General features: G+C 36.9%; 1 protein-coding gene across 1 annotated transcript in view; it reads left to right on the top strand.

Moving 5' to 3' along the window:
* LOC126260077 (nitric oxide synthase-interacting protein homolog) overlaps nucleotides 1-17,019 on the top strand; it is a 53,323-nt gene extending 36,304 nt beyond the window's left edge. The window contains exons 5-8 of the mRNA XM_049957282.1: nucleotides 10,119-10,240; nucleotides 13,638-13,825; nucleotides 16,468-16,576; nucleotides 16,660-17,019. Of these exons, the coding sequence (XP_049813239.1) occupies nucleotides 10,119-10,240; nucleotides 13,638-13,825; nucleotides 16,468-16,576; nucleotides 16,660-16,731 (491 nt within the window). The 3' untranslated portion in view covers nucleotides 16,732-17,019. The remainder of the gene's footprint in view (nucleotides 1-10,118; nucleotides 10,241-13,637; nucleotides 13,826-16,467; nucleotides 16,577-16,659) is intronic.
* Nucleotides 17,020-17,720: the final 701 nt, after the last annotated feature.

Here is a 17,720-nt window from a genome sequence, read left to right on the forward strand (position 1 = left end):
GACTACATTAAAGTTAAGTATATTAAAATCTCTCTTCTTTTCTTTATAGTTTTCATCCAGTCTCCTGTTTCAGAATTTACGCCCGTCTGCGTTAGTTTCGCGTGCACCTAGCCACTCATTGTGTCGAGACCTTAGGGAATCGACACAACACATACCATCGCCGAATGGAGTTAGCAGTTGGTGGATCTTTGTTGAACTTCGTCCTGAAGTGTCGTTGCACTGTTATGACCGACTGATGTGAGTGCATTTCAAGCACAAGATACGCTTTCTCGACTCCTGTCGCCATTTTGTCTCACTGCACTCTCGAGCGCTCTGGTGGCAGAAACCTGAAGTGCGGCTTCAGCCGAACAAAACTTTATGAGTTTTTCTACGTATCTGTAGTGTGTCGTGACCATATGTCAATGAATGGAGCTACAGTGAATTTATGAAATCGCTTCAATCATTTGTAATAGCCCTGTACTGTGGATAGTCATACATATGCAAGACATGTACTGGAAACTCAGCTTTGTGTATTGTCTCCTGATAAATCTTACACAAAATACTTGACTCCTTAATTTTATAAATGTTTTTTTATGTATAGTGTGACTCCAAAGCTTTTTCTCCATCCCTTTCTCATTCTATTGCAACATCATCTCTGTAAAGTAAGTTAAGGTATCTTCAACTTCGACGTTATTTGTGACAGATCCACCAATGAATGGCAATCATCCATTCCTTTTTTTTGTGAAATGGACATTCATTGTTTATTGTGTGTAACCATTTATAATGGTTTGTGCATTGTGCTTTATGGGACAGAGATAACAAACCATCCTGTTATTTGGCAAGTGTGAAAATTGCCCTAAAAATTACTCAGGCATAGGGGGCAGTTTGAGGAATTTGGTCCCCCCTGTCCGTATTTGTAGTAGAATTTAATTTAATTTTATTCACATTTTCTATGATTTTCGTGATTATACATGACTAGCTAAGTGCCAGTTGCTTTACTCACGTAAATGGTGTGGTGTGCACATTTTTTATTCTTTTTTAACTAAATTTTGGTGTTGTTCACAAATTGTAAACTCATCTAAACTTTTCACACTAATGAAGGTCACATGAGCATGGTCTCCCCCAAATATACTTCTGACAAAAATATTCTGATAGCTGTAGTCTGACATCTTTGTTAATCCTGCTTTATGAGCTCCTGTGGTAATATATCCATAGAAACTTTCATTCCCTAACACACATTTCTTTAGAAGTAAAATACCAATTTTCATAGATTTAGTTTTAGAAATGTTTTAAAATAACAAAATATTTTTAAAAACACTGAAACACATCTTTTCAAGAACACAGAAACAATTTCTTTTTTTTTTTAATTTCTAACTGAAAAGCCAAATACAGATTTCTTGGAAAGATTTATTTTAAAAAATTGGCCACAATTTTACCCCTTAGGGGTTGAATTTAAAAAAAATGCTGATCGATGTATTTTTCTTATTTGTGACTGGGAAACCAAATACTAATTTTCGTAGTTCTAGCTTCAAAATACTCTTAATCATAACATGTTTCCGAAAAACCTTTCATCCCACATTTCACCCCTTTAGGGGTGGGATTTCAACAAACCCCTAATTAAATGATGCCTACTGTATAAAATAACACCCTCTCCTAATCTCAACTTTCTATCCTCAGAGGTTTGACCCGAACATTTTCCTGCTCACCCATCACGTTTTTTGGTGAAATTGTATGTGTACAGTAGCACATGTCCCCAGTGAACACAGGTGAAGTTTAACTTTTATTGAAACAATACTGTTCGAGATATAGTTGCTTGTTTGATTCCTTGTGTGAATTTCTGATGACTTTGAGGTGTTATGTGTGGAACAATAATTTGCTGAAAGAAATGAAATTTGGCCATCTTGTACAACTTCATGTCCTCGTAAGAAAAATAATGACATTAATTTTACGAGCCGTATTTATTCAGGAAATTTCAGACAAAATCACCAGAAAGAATCAACATCCAAAAAATTTCAAAGTTTGGCTTCTTATATTTTAGGGACTGAAGGTATGATGAATGTGGAACTAACAACACAAGATTCTCAAATACAAAGTATCATTCATGTACCACTTTTCGACTCTGAATAAATGAAGTCTAAACTTGAAGATTTTGTAAAAAGGCCAAAAATGCAGGCAACGGGCTACATTGCAGCAACCCCTTGCCCAGGTTTCATTGCATGTGATTTCTGTTTTTTAATTCACAAGTAATATATCACTATATTGTTTTGATCCATGGTGACTTTGTCACTACCAATTCCAGAACATGAACCAGAAACCCCATCGCCATAGACGCTACATCGATCGATAACTGAGCAATACTAGGCACAGATGGCTTCCTTCATCTAGGTACCCAAGCCTGTCATTTTGTTTCTTAATTTAGGATCCCAAGCCTTGTTGCAGTACCTGTCTGATTACAAGTTATTTTGTAAGTACCTTTTCTCCAATTCTCAAATCTGTAGGAGTATCTCTCATAGGTGGCAGTCAGAAAGTATTATCAGTTTTGATTTTAAAAACTTCCGAACATTGCAAAATTATTAATATATCAAGCAGAACAAAATGATGCACTGATGAAACAAGACCTCATTTCCATGCGTTCCTTGAGTATCATCATCTGAATCATTTTCTACAAAAAGAACAGCAGAAAGTGGCTCAAAAATTTTGAAAAATGTAAACCACAATGTTGAGAAGATTAAAATCAAAACTGACATTACTGTTTGCTTGCTGTCTATGGGAGATACTCCAACAGATTTGAGAACAGGAGGTAAAAATAAAACAATGGAAAATCCAGGATGGAATGTAACAGTATTATGAAAAGAGAAGTTGTTACCATATAGGGGAGATGCTGAGTCGCAGATAGGCACAACAAAATGACTGTCACAAATAAAACTTTCAGCCATTAAGGCCTTAGTCAACAACACACACACGTGTGCACAAATGCAACTCACACACACACGACTGCAGTCTCAGCCAACTGAAACCTCACTGCAAGTAGCTGCACCAGTGCATGATGGGAGTGGCGGCTGGGTGGGGGTAGGGAGGAAGCTAGGATGGGGAGGGGGAGGGACAGTATGGTGGGAATGGCGGACAGTGAAGTGCTGCAGGTTACACGGAGGGCAGGGTAGAGATAGGGTGGGAAGTGGTGGCAAAGGAGAGAAGTAAAAAGACTGAGTGTGATGGTGGAATGACGACTACATAGTGCTGGAATGGGAACAGGGAAGGGCTGGATGGCTGAGGACAGTGATTAACTTCATTAGTCGCTGTGTGAGTTGCATTTGTATGTGTGTGCGTGTGCGTGCGCGCGTTTGTGTGCGCGTCTAGTGTTGACAAAGGGCTTAATGACCAAAAGCTTTATTTGTGACAGTCTTTTTGCTGTGCCTATTCAGAATAGGAGGTAAGGCACTTAGCAAATGCCTTTGTGAGCAGAACAGGCTTTGGAACCTAAATTATGAAGTCAAATTGCAGGCTTGGGAAAGTGAATGAAGAACCCCCCTCCCATAGCTGGGAGCGCACAACAATTGGGAGTGATCCCTATTGCAATGAGCCAGTAGTGACAAGGTCATGATGGGCGACTGCAATATAGTGGGATATTACTTGTCAATTTAAAAGTAAAAACAACATGCAACTAAATATGGACAACAGCCTGTTGCCATGGTGCATTCCTTCAAATTTGTCAGTCATTTTCAGGTTTTGTTACTAAATGTTGGAAAATCGAACATCATTTTGTGAATGCTTCAACACATGCTCTTTCCGAATGTGTTTTGCTTAAAGTCAATTATGGAAAATAGATTTTTCTAATTTTTATGAAAAAAATCAAGGTTGAACCAATTTTGTTGAAATTTTCGGGGCAGTGTGTGAATGATGTTTTTACTGAGAAACATTACATTACTAAGTTGTTTTGTGCAATGTTTCCTATTTATCATGCCTTTAATCGACAAGCCATCAGAAGGCAAAGTTAAAACTTCATTCGCATTGCGATTTTTCTGGCTAGTTTGCTTCAATTTATGTAGCACTGTCAGCTTATGTTTAAAATTAAATCTAGTGTCTGGGTGGAGGTGTGTGTGTGTGTGTGTGTGTGTGTGTGTGTGTGTGTGTGTGTGTGTTTAAACATGTTGTTTTGAATGAAACTGCTTTTGAAGCTTCCATGGAAAACAATATTTGTAAAAGAAGTGTCAAATATTCCCTTTTTTCAACTTCTCACAAAACTTGTCTTTTTCTGTTAATTCGTAGGTTATTGAAAAATAGTAGGTAAATGAAATTTTGCATTCCACATCCTTCTGCTACTGACCGATCATGTATTAAGTTTAATGTCGGGCATATGTTTAAGCTATGAGATATAAGAATCTGTAGCAACTTCTGTGGTTTTTTTCATGCTGCAGTTTTCATGCCCAACTTTGATTCAAATTGCCTCACATTGTTAGCCCATGTTTGCCGTTTAAAATCGTAGTCTTCGTAATGAGTCCTGTTGTAAAATCTTCAAATTTGCCCTTCATTTGTTCAGTACTGGAAAGAGGTACATTAATGAAACTTTATTTTGAGAACATTCTATTGTAGGGTTACTACATGCCAAGTTTTTTTTTTTTTTTTTTTTTTTTTTTTAATAGTGATTTTGTCCAAAATTTTCTGGCTGAATAGTATTGTAATATTATTTTTATTATTACTGTTAAGAGAAAACATAGAGTTGTACAAGACGTCCACCAGAAATTCATGCTAACTCTGCGCAAAGTCACGTATTTAGTCGAACAAGTGACTATTTCTCAACCAGTATTTCTTTGACAAATGTTAAACTTTACCGATGTTTATTGGGGACATGTGTGAATGTTCACACAAAATTTCAATAAAAGTATTGATGGCAGAGTAGGAAGGCCTAGGTGAGTTGACCCATACATAATATCTCTGTTCCCCAGCCCCCATCTTGGATGTAGATACGATGGTGCTGCTGCCCCGGCTAGATTGCCAGTTGGGTTTACTGCATTAAAGGCGTGCATTTATGCATTAAAATATGCACTAAAACAAGGCAAATAAGAACCAAAAATATATGGATAAATGAATGAACCTGTACCTAAAACCAACACAAAGTAGGGCTGGAAGAAACAGGAATTTAACAATTTATTAGACATTACAGTAATACTAAACAAATTCTGAATTGATTTAGTTGTGTCTGTTATAGTAAATTACTAAATATTTTTTCCAATTGTTTCATAAAGCATGTTCTTGCATCTGTCAAAACAGTTTTCACATTTGGAAAAGTCCCCTCTGTGCCACATTATGTTATGAAGTTGTTGCATTCTTGAAAAATAAGTCTGTAATCATAATGTAAGATACAGAGCTTTTCTTCAACTCCAAAGCAAGCATGTATATGGCAATTCAGTAATATATTTAAAAAAAGTACATACAATCTTCTATACAAATAAAAATATAAATGTTTGTTGGTACAAAATCGTATCTCTCTGGCAGTTCCTCACTGATTGCTTTGAAATTATGTCACAACATTGCGTTCACACATGCACGTTTTTATACATGTCTTTTGTAATATATGCAATATATAAACATGTATTTAATATATGAAAGGGAAATGTTATCACCAAAAATCTTGAAAATTTCTTGACCGATTTACTGTAAGTTTTTATACAGTACTCTAATGAACATTTGGTCGGGCATAGGCTATATATTTATATACAGTCTCTCTCTCTCTCTCTCTCTCTCTCTCTCTCTCTCTCTCTCTCTCTATCTCTCTCTCTCTCTCTGTGTGTGTGTGTGTGTGTGTGTGTGTGTGTGTGTGTGTGTGTGTGTGTGTGGGTGTGGGTAGAAAGTGGAAAGGGAGAGATGGACAGACGAGCGTAGGAGAAGATGGAGGAGGTAATGAACAGAGGGAGGGGGAAGTGATGAACAGAGAGGGGGGGGGGGTAAGGAGGAGAAGGTAGTCAGAGAAGAGGGAGAAGCAGATCTGGATGTGTATCCAATTCCGATACATATTAGAATGTGTGCTTTCTCTTTTCATTCTTTTCCATTTAACCAGACTGAGCCATAATAGTGGGTGGGTTGGAACAGCTTGATATTTCATATAAACTGGGGGAACTAAGATTACTAAAGCTATTGAAATGGCAGTAATGACTGAGCATTTCATTGTAATTTTCATTTTTTGAGAAGCAAAAGGTGGCTGGTTCAGCACTAGGTTTCATGATTAAGTTATTTTTGTACAACCTAAACAAGCAGCTGGTGAGAGCTGTCATAGGAATAAACTTCATTTATATTCATTGTTAAATTTTGTTTTCATGATCCTTAATTGCTATTTAACACACATTAGTAAAAGTTCAAAATAGTTCCGAGTGAACCTCAGCTGACCAGGCAGTAATATCTTTTACATGCACTGTTATAATCATGCAAGAGTAGGCATTAATTTAACAGATTCTTTGTAACGATAACTAAAATGAGGAAAGTCTGTCACATTGTACAAACATAATTTTAAACAGTTACTCACTTATTTTCCACCATCCTACCTTTTTGAGCTGTGAAGAACTTCACCAACTTCTCCGTGTCAAGCAAATGCACTATCTGCCTTTCCACTGATATTGTGTCAAGACCTCATAGCCACTCGTTGCTTATTGAAGATTTTAGATAGTTTTTATGATCTTTTAATGATCTTTACATTTTGCAAAGGCTGCAGACACTGACATGCACAAAGATATTCTTAACATAATCGTAACATTTGGGAAAACATCTCGGAAGTTCTTTTTGAAGATGTACTGAAGTACTCCTAAACATGTGTTGGCAGTTTGTGGAAGCATAGCACACCATAGTTCTATTTCGTTGCCAAGATCCTGCAAATTTTTGTCTCCTGACAGCATATTAGGATGTCCCAGAACACCTGCGAAATTTCTGCATCGTCTGTTGAGATCGTATTTCTTTGTTGCCACGTTCTTCATGTCACAAATAACACTGAACATGGCTACTACATCATAGGTGAAGTTTACCCTCAATCAGTTCTCTTCCCTTGGAATGTGTTCACTCTTACTTTTGTAACAAACTGCCTTTTAATAGTTGCTCATCTGGATTCTGTTAAATCGGCATCATTTCCTAAAGCTGCAACCAGTTCCTCTGCTTCTTTCTTAGTCATTTCAATACCATTGGTTCTATATTCTCCAGTAACACTAAGTGCTGATTTTATTAATTTTGCTGTCATGTCTAATTGCATACCTTCTTGCTGTACTGCTTTATTGACTCTGTTGGCATGGCAAAGGACACAATGCCATATCACAGCACACAAAGAAAAAATGAATTTTGTGATCTCTTTAAAGACACTACATGTTTCACTGACATACACTGGATCATTTTTGCAAGTGTTCTTTAACTCTACTAAAGCAAATATTACATTATTAAGCTCCAATCTCAAACCTGAACACTGTTAATCATAGCTCCCATGTTTTATCACACAGTGGCTTCAGAGTTGAGTTTACGTAGATCTTGAGTGTTTCTCGCACTTCATATATGTAGAAAATGATGTGAACAATTTCTAACTATGCCAAAAACATGTAGCACAATAATTCTGTGAGACCTTTTTTAGTTGTGTCACTTCAAAAACAAAAAGATATTCCATTATGACTGGTTTGGAAAACAAATCTACCACTCTTAAAATCAAGCTTAAATCTGGTGTAGAGTCCAGTATTATTAAATAATATTTATTTTTGAATATGGTTTCTTCATGGTTGATACAATCTCATCAGAGAGTACAGTAATGATTTCATTTTGTATTCCCTTACTTAAGTAAGTAACCTATCTTCCAAGTTTGCCACATGATTAATATGATCATTTAATATGAGACTGAACTTGGCCATAAATTTTACTTGCCCTGAAAAGTTTCCATTACCTGGATTCCCCAACATTTTATGCTTGCTTCTTAATGGAACATACTATGGAAAATAATCTTAACAAAACCGATCTCTATCTCTTTTCTTCCTGATCAGTTTGATATTCATTTGCCTAATCCATTAATTTTTAGTTTTTAGTTGCCTATGAAAGCTCTTTCCACTTGCACTTTTCAATAATATGGTTTCAGCGCAGTTCATGTTTAGAGAGACTTTTTGACAAGCTTTGCCAATCTATTAAACCATTTCTTGTGAGAGAGAGCTAGCACTCCAACAGCTTGAACAAGATTGGTACATAGTATCTTTTGTTCGAAAATAGAGAGCGCTCACTTAATTTTTTGTCGTTTGAAAGATGACAGAAGCAATGAAAAACAGTAAAATACCTTCTTGTCTCACTATCCACCTTCCTTAATTGCTCTTATCTTAAAATTATCATTTATAATATCAGGCTAGATTCCTGGATTCTTAAGATCATCGACAACTTGAAGGCCATTATTTTCCTTAGATGAATTTCTTTCTTCTTGGTGAAGTTGACCTGTTGCATTTCGTTCCACAGTAACACTATTACAAGCTATCTCTGCTAGTCGAATAGTTAAATCAGCCATTAGTTCCTGCTTGCACAAACATATGATTGTTCGGCATTATCAACTGATGAAACTTTATTAACACTACATTCTTTCACATCACACTTTGCTTTCACAGAAACACTGTTCGTTCGGTTTAAAAATTTATTTAATGAACCCTTTTACCACGTCTGCTCTTTTAGGATGTGGCAACTACATTTTCTATTTTTGGCGCCTGAGGAGTGCTTATACAATCTTGCATAAAACAGTTAAGAGGTTCATATAGCACCCAACACAGATTGTCTTTGTGGTTTATGCCAGACTGGTTTGCTGAACCAAGATACCGAAAACATTAGGACTTTTACACGACCTCACCCGGTCTGTGGCTTAGTAGTGGGAATTCCAAAGCACTTGCCACTTGGCGATGATTGAGGTGTATCGCTGTGGGGTCCCTGTCAGTCTTGGCCTACAAATGGCACTTTGTCTAGCATTGTAGAAAAAAAGGCGTACCAAGCTGGTCAGTGACATCAAACATTTTTGGTATTTCCACACACACCACTGGTGACTGGGAGAGAAATGGAAATCTGCATTGTCATTAGTTCATGTGAAGAATGATGGCTGTGTTATTCCCCAAAGCTGTCTGGTTTAAGAAAAAGTGGAATTAACAATGAAAGTGTTCTTGACAGCAGGAAATGTGAATGCAGCCCATTAACATTCTAAATTTGAAGATTTTTTTTTCTTTTAGCAGGAAACCAGACTGTTCGTTAAGTAATTACAAATTTTGAAAGGCATCGTGGCGGAACCCCATGGAGCTTGAGTTCCCTTTGATAGCATTTCTTGTGGTAACTTGAAACTGGCCCTGTCTGTACCAACTGATATTTAACTGACACCTGCATTTTGTTCACGTTTACCTCCCCTGCATATCTTGTAAGGTATTGTGCTGCATGATTAAGTTATACTTGCTGATAATTTCCTTAAATTTTTGAAATATTCACTTTTCCTCTTTTCAGTATTACCTCATTACATAATCGTTACCCACATTTTGTCCTTGTCCTCCCTTATACTGTTATTTACTCTCTCTCTCTCTCTCTCTCTCTGTCTCCCCTCCCCCCTCCCTCTCTTCCCCCACCTCCTCTCTCCCATATTTGTTTTCTTTATCTTTGTTTCCTCTTGTGCTCATTGATATCTTTGAGTGTGGCTCGCTTTTTGAACTGAAGCTTTTGTGTGCTGAATCTTGTATAGCGAGATATTTTATTCCATTCTGTACTGTAACAGCTGAATTTTTGTTTCTATTATTTATTCTCTCTTGCTGCCATCAAACATCATTCATAGTCTTAAAACTAGCATTTCAGTACTCTGTTCTTCTTTTTTTAACTTTAAAAACTTCTGTTTCTTTGAGTTGTATGTATTAGAGATTGGTAAAAAGACAATCGTCTTTGCCTCATATCATGTTAACTGAATGGAATGCTATTCAAATCAAATAGAAGTTTAAATTGTACGTTTTACTGACTTAATTTCCAGTTATGCAGCTAAACTATTTCTATTGCATGATTAATAAAACTTCAAACAGTTAAAAATTCTGTCAACTCACCCAAAAAAATCCCTCTTGGAAGTAAAGTTCATGACTATGTTGCTAAGTCTTTGTTAAAAATATTCTCTCTTCGTTTTCTTCTAGACACAAAAAACAATGACAAGCCGTCAGTGTCCAACATGACAGAAGGACGTGACAAACACCTACCAAGTTTTTGGATACCTTCAAAGACTCCAGAAGCCAAAGAAACCACATTAAAGAAGCCCGTGAGTTATACCTTGTATATTCAATATGAAATCAGTAAATATAGTTCCGGAAAACGTAAAAGTACGGTGTGTTCAGTGTCATGTGGCACCTTCAGTTGCAGCTACTGGAAATGGAGAAATGACTAATATTCACTTGATAACTGACAGCCTTAACTAAGAAACAGTACTGTGTGGTGCCATTAAAGCAGCCATTGTTGAATCCTGTGTTTGTTAGTTCCTAAGTTACTTCTCCTTTCTTAAAAGTGCATATCACACTTGTATGCTATATTCACTGCTTTTCCCCTGAAAAGTCTCTGAGTGGGTTGTGACTTGTTTCTTTCTGCTTGAATAATCCCCCCCCCTTCCCCCCTTTCCTACACACACAGAGGAAAATGCGAGGCTGTAGCAGATACACTATAGTTACTTCAGTACTTAAAATGAGTGAAATATGTATGAGGGTCAGTCAGAAAAGTAACGCCTCCTTTTTTTTATTTTTTGCAGTAAAAGTAAATGCCTTATATATAGGATAACAGCTACAACATTCAAAAATGATTTGTCACTTTTCTGTATAATCACCATCTTTGGCCACAGGTTGGTTTTTATTTCTCTCCCACTCTGAAACAAGACCCTGTAAATATTGGCAATAAACAGTGTGGTCCTGCTTCTGAAGTCACTGGTTTAAGGCCTCCACAAATCGAGAATAATGCCTGTGATCCACTGTGCTACATGCTATCACCAAGGATTTTGTTTTCTCGCTTCACTTAGAAGACAACACCCCATTTCAAGTTTTAGATACTTATGGGTGTGATGGAAAGCTAGTAATCTTTTGTTCTGTTACATTGATTTATCTTAAATGATTGATTGATCGATAGATAGAGAGAGAGAGAGAGAGAGAGAGAGGTGGGGGTTTAAGGTTAAACTGATTATCATAGCACTTCGCATGACATAAAAGGGAAGACCCATCTCCTAGGATACAATCAGGTAATGTATGTGTGAGGTGCTACAAATTAGATCAGTTCTGAAGTTAAAACTGTAAAGAGTTAAATATTAGGTATAAAATGTAATGTAATTTAAGCTTTCTGTCAGGCACACCTGACTGAGATGATGTGGCTAGTGAAGACAGATATCCATGCTACTAGCTCTCATACTGCCCTACATCACAATCACGTGATTTGTGTATCTGCGCTTAGTGTCTTGCATTCAGTCTGCTAGCTGGGGCACTTTTTCCTGTGCTGCTGGAGTTGCCACTCTGAATATTTCTGGGCCACTGGCAACAGCAACTGCCACTAGTTTGAAATTTTCAGACAAAATTTTGGAATTATTTGCTTGATTATTGACTCGAATGCACCAATGAAAGATTTTGCCTCCTCCTTGCTTGATTATTGCTGCAAGGAAATTTAATACTGCATTGTTTGCTATTCTTGAATGATACTCCTTTCATATATATACTTCATATACAGGGTGTACATAAAGTCCGGGAACACTTTCAATTATTTATTGCACAAAAACTAAACATTGTACAGATGTCATCCATATTGCATTTTGAAGAGAAACTCGGAAAGTTTTTTTATAAACATTCGATATGTGAACCATTAGTGACCCGGCAGATGTCAATACGGTAATTGAATTCTTGCCATATCCGTCCCAGCATGGCATTGTCGACTGTGGCAGTCACTTACCGTACTTTCTCCTGGAGCTCTGCTACATCACGTGGATCAGATCTTTAATGTGTCCCTACAGAAGAAAGTCACACGGAGTGAGATCTGGTGATCAGGGGGCCATTTCATGAAATAGCTGTCGTTTTCCGTAGCATGGCACCTGCACTTGCCATGTTTGTGACTAGCGCTGACTATCGGCAAATTACCAAACTACACTGTGGTGGTATGCAAGAAAAAAAATTTTCAAGGTTTCTCTTCAAAATGACATATATGTGATACCTGTACAGTGTTTGGTTCTTGTGAAATAAATAATTGAAAGTGTTCCCGGACTTTATGTACACCCTGTATTGTTCATCAACAAATAGTGAGGTGAGGTGACAAAAGTCCTAATTACTTCTCAGACCTCCTTTTCGCAGTGCAGTGCTGCAACTCAACATGGCATGGACTCAACAAGTCATAGGAAGTTCCTTGCAGAAATACTGAGCCATTTTGCCTCTATAACTGCCCAAAATTGCGAAAGTGTTGCTGGTGCAGGATTTTTTGCAAGAACTAATCTGTCGAATATGTCGCATAAATTTTTGATGGGATTCATGTCGGATGATGTGGGTGGCCAGATTGTTTGCACGAATTATCTAGAATTTTCTTCAAACAATTCACGAACAGTTGTGGCCTGGTGACATGGCATATTGTCAACATAAAAATTCCATTGTTGTCTGGAAACATGAATTCCATTAAGGCTGCAAATGGTGTCAAAGTAGCCAAACATAACCATTTCCAGCCAATTATTGGTTCAGCTGGACAAGAGGACCTACTCCATTTCATGTAAATACAGCCCATACCTTTCTGGAGCCACCACCAACTTGCAGTGCCTTGTTTACAACTTGGATCCATGGCTTCGTGGGGTATGTGCCACACTTGAACCATCCCATAAGCACCTACCACCTGAAATTGTACTCATCTGACCAGGCCATGGTTTTCCAGTTGTCCAGCTTCCAACTATATAGCCATGAGCCCACGAGAGGCGTTGCAGGCAGTGTTGTGATGTTAGCAAAGCCACCTGAATCGGTTGTCTGCTGCCATAACTCATTAACAACAAATTTCGCTGGACTGCCTTTATGGATACATTCATTGTACATCCCATGTTGATTTTTTCTGTGATTATTTCATGCAGTGTTGCCTGTCTGTTTGTACTAACAACTCTACGCAAATGCCGCTACTTTCAGTCATTAAGTGAAGGCTGTTAGCCACTGTGTTGACCAGGCTGAGAGGTAATGCTTGAAATTTGGTATTCTTGGCATACTCTTGACACTATAGAAGTCAGAATATTGAATTCCGTAGCAGCATGCACAAATGCTTGCGCATGTGGCAGCATCAATGTACCCCCACCCCCTCCTTGTTTGTTTCCTAAGATGGTTTATAAATGCTTAGGAGCAATCAAGGGGGCTCACTTCTTCTTAAATCCTTGTGGATCCCTCTTAACATAAGTGTCAAGTGTGTTGTCCTTCTCTGTTACCTCCACCAGTTGATTCCTGTTTTCTCTCTTGAAGAACAAAGCTGTGGTTCCAAAAGCTAAGAGTGCTATCAATTGCTTATTCGTGCATGCTTCTGTTGTCTGCACTAGAAGTGCACCTCCTAAAAGGAAGTATTGGCAATCTCATCTGCCTCTTTGTGGATTTAACAAATAGTACAATGTGAGTATAGTTAAGTTTGCTATGTGATAGGATAATACTCTGTATCTAATTTGTATATTGTCTATACAGGATAAAACTATTTACTGCCCTATAAGTGGCAAGCCACTTAGGGTCAAGGACCTCATTAACGTAAAATTTAAAGAAGTGAATGATCCTGATGACAAGAAACCACTTGTTGTCAAAAAAAGTCGATATATGTGTGCTGTTACTCATGATGTCCTGAGTAATTCTGTCCCTTGTGCTGTTATTAGAACAACGTAAGTACCTTTTTTTATTTTTTAAAGAGAACTTATTGAAAGACATAATTTGCTTTAGAAGTATAATTTGTACACTCTCTGCTCTTTGTACCACTCATTAATCTATAGACTAAGAGTCAATTTAGTCTCTCATTTCACTTCACCTCCTTGATGGAATTACTTGGTTTACATAGTACGGATATTGAATACCTGGTTCTTCCTGCAGCTACATGTGCACTACAATCTGCAAGAGCACAATGGGGGGGGGGGGGGGGGTGTTAACATATTACTTTTGTGGAAGCAGAGTGGAGTAGAAGAGTAAACACGATTACCTACAAAATAAAACTGAAACAAACTATTTAAAACTTTTGTTTATTTATCATAAAATGTGCTAATAGTATATTTTTATGATAAGTACATACTACTGACAGGGTTTTTATCTGAGAAAGTATACACAGACTAGGCCTACTGATGAAGTGCAACACAGAGACTGTATTTTCAGCTTCAAGACACACAAGTAGCATCATTACCAGTTCTGATTTCTTAGCAGGTTGTCACAGGATGATCCGTTTAAAAAGAAAGAAAATGGGATAGTAAAATACTAAGAAAATAAGCTACAAAACAAACTAACTTTTATACAAAACTATAAACACTTGAATAATTTGTCGACTGAGAGGAGCCAAAAGAGGTGCTTGCAGTGTGAACATATCTGCACTCTGATTATTGGAACTGAAGGCTACCAATAACTGTGTAACAGTGTAAAGTAAGTAGCTCTTAAATCATTAAGATAAAATTAAAAATACTCACAGTATAATATAGATGGTTAGAGAAAGCCTTTGTCAAAGTGAAAACTAGCAAACACTTGCATAACTACTGGTGTAGATAAGCTGCATGTATACTAGAAGCAGGGAAGATGCCATCTGCGTCAGATGTGATTCATATCTATAGTTGGAGTCACAAATGATGGCAGTTGAATTTAGGCATATCTGCACACCTATGCCATGCATTCTCCAACAGGCAATGAGCATTCAGTAGTGTTCTGTTTCATGTCGTAGCCAGTGTGAGCATTAAATGTGATTGTAGCGAGTTATTTTGTGAATTTTTATTCCGTTTGATGCGATTTGACATCGCTGAAGGTGGTAGTAAGTGGCAAATTCTACATAGGCAAGTGAGAGGCATAATTTGCAAGATACAATACATTCTTCAAGCACAGAGCAGATGTATATTCATACCGCAGTTGTTGCTTGGAACTGGCAACAAGACAATTCCAATTTGTGCCTGAACTGCATAAAATGCCACTGTCCGTGAATCAGACTATAGCAAACTATAGCAAAGTGGGTCATAAGTATACACTAAACAGCCAGTATGAAAGAAGTGACAAATCAAGCCACTGTTAGAAAAGTGCAAGCTGTTAAAAAAAGAAAGTGACCTTGACAAAGGCGAAAATCAGGGATGAGATATCATAACGGATAATAAAGTTTCAAAAAAGGCTTTGTTATTGAAATCACATTGTTCTTTATACAGCAGATGTCGATTTTTTTTTTAATTAATAAAAATTAAGCTCTTTAGTTGTATCCAAGTGGCATCCTTTAGGAGGTGCCAATGAAGTTGTGTACAAGACATAATTTACGCCCATGGTAATATGTTCATTGGAGACCTGGACAGTGACAAGAAGAGAGGAGAATAGAATCATAGTCAGTGAAATGAAATTTCTAAGACGTATGTTAGGGAAAAAGAGGAGAGGCACAGTGAGAAATGAAGATTTTAGGAATGAAATTGGAGTACAAAAGCTGATGTGAGAATTGAGAAAAACAGTTTAAAATGGTATGGACATCTAAAGAAAGTAGAAGATGGAAGAATGTGAAAAGGAATAATGAAGACCAAGTTCTAGGATAAGACGAAGTCCTTGAAAAAGAAGGAATAGCTCTCTTAGACAAGTTTAAGGGGAAGGAATTTGGACTGGAACTGAACAGTTATAGAAAAAGAATGGTGGAAATAAGGGGGAAAGTGGAGAACCAGGCCTGATACTGGATACAGGGGAAATGAAGACAATGATACCCAGAAACTGATTTGTGCATCCCTCTTTATGTCAACTTTTTTAAAATGAGAACTATAAACTTTTTGGTTACTGTCTATTTTGCCTCTTTTTTTTCTAACTTACAAATAGTATCTTCTCAAGCGCAAGTTTTTCTGTTGAATTAATTTCCTGTTAAATTAGTTTGTGCATTGCTTCATCTTAAACATTCTGTTTTTTGTATTTGTTATAAATCAGTACAGATCGAAGAAAAAAGAAAAGGTAGCCATTTGTTTTTACAATATTTCTGTAACCAGAGGATTTTCTCTTCTTGAATGCATCAGCTATAATCATTAGTAGCAGAGGTTCCTGCGGTATTCAGCAATTGAAAGATGACGAGTACAACAACCTATTGTTTCAGATCATTATGCCTTTTACATGAGGAACTAAAAAATCCGAAAAAAGTTAACCTTCTTGCGTCATCACGTGCAGCACTTTTGTAACTGTTTTACTAACTTGACAGATTATGTCTGAAATTTGAAAACTGTTTTAAGCTTCACAAACAGAAATAACATTTATGACATAATATTTTTTTGCTGACTCTCTTAGATTTTGTAAGTTTAATAATGATTCTATGTTATATGTGCAGGGGAGATGTGGTAACAATGGAATGTGTTGAGAAGATAATTAAGAAAGACTGGCTTCACCCACTGACCAATGAAAAACTCACAGAAAAGGATATTATTCCAATGCAACGGGTTAGTTTACTGTTAAACTTTTTTGTTCATGCAAATTTGATAGCAAAAATTGTTATTTAATGGTGGTCATTATCTCGTTTCAGGGTGGAACAGGATATTCTATTACTAATGATAAACTGCAAGGGAAGCACGAACGACCAGTCTTACAGGCATAAGGAAAGCTTGATCGTGTACATACTTTCTATTTTGGTGAAGAAGCCCAATGATGATTCTTTAAACCATGTTTAAAATAGACATGTTCAAAGTTTTTTTTTCTTTTTGAAGCAGTGGTTTTTCTAAATGTTACAGGTACCATGAGTTCTTTGTTCTAGTACTAATTAAAATTTTGTAAGAGTGAAATTTTACATTTATAGTTTGTAGATCACTATATTTTTCAGTAATTTTCCTGTAAAACTTTCTCATGGTGGTAATAAAGATATTCTTTTTATTGCTTCAAATGGCAAGTTTTGCATGGCTACATTTTATTGCATATCAGCATGTGTTTGTATTACATTTATATCATTATTGTGCATGTGTAGATATAGTATGTCATTTCAAACTCATACGGAATTAATCTTTTTGCCTTTCATTTAGAGTATCTCTTAAGATGCATCCATATGATACATTTCTCTGTTCAATTTCAGGCATGTGCCTGAAGCTGTCAGCAGCGTAATAAAAGCTTGCACTTTGCATAAGTGCGAGTTTTCACAAATGTATTGCGCTTATCAAAAGAAAATAGCTTTCCTTCCTTGTTGGGTATCTTGTATGCTGTTCTAGGACAACAGTCAAGTGTGATGAGCCTGTGTTCAAAGTGTACATATCTGTAATTGTATTTTCTTGAGTGCTTTTCACCAGAATCGACTATTGACAGACAATACCAATAACACTACTTGCTTATTCTGGAGGTACACTTCACAACATTATAAAAATATGAGGGCTGACAATTTAATAGATTTCTAATTAATACAATTAACACTTTGCCATCCGGCGACACCACAGTGGTGTTGTGTGCGAAATAGCGGTCAACGGACAGCGACACCACAGTGGTGTCGTGAGCATAGTATCGTGCAGTGGCCGGTGACAACACTTTAGTATCTTTTTCATTCTGTTGGTGTTTTGTTTAGGTAACAATAAGTTACACACATCAACAAGTATTTTGTTTTTA

This window comes from Schistocerca nitens, chromosome 5 (genome assembly GCF_023898315.1).
Source record: "Schistocerca nitens isolate TAMUIC-IGC-003100 chromosome 5, iqSchNite1.1, whole genome shotgun sequence".
Lineage (NCBI taxonomy): Eukaryota > Metazoa > Arthropoda > Insecta > Orthoptera > Acrididae > Schistocerca > Schistocerca nitens.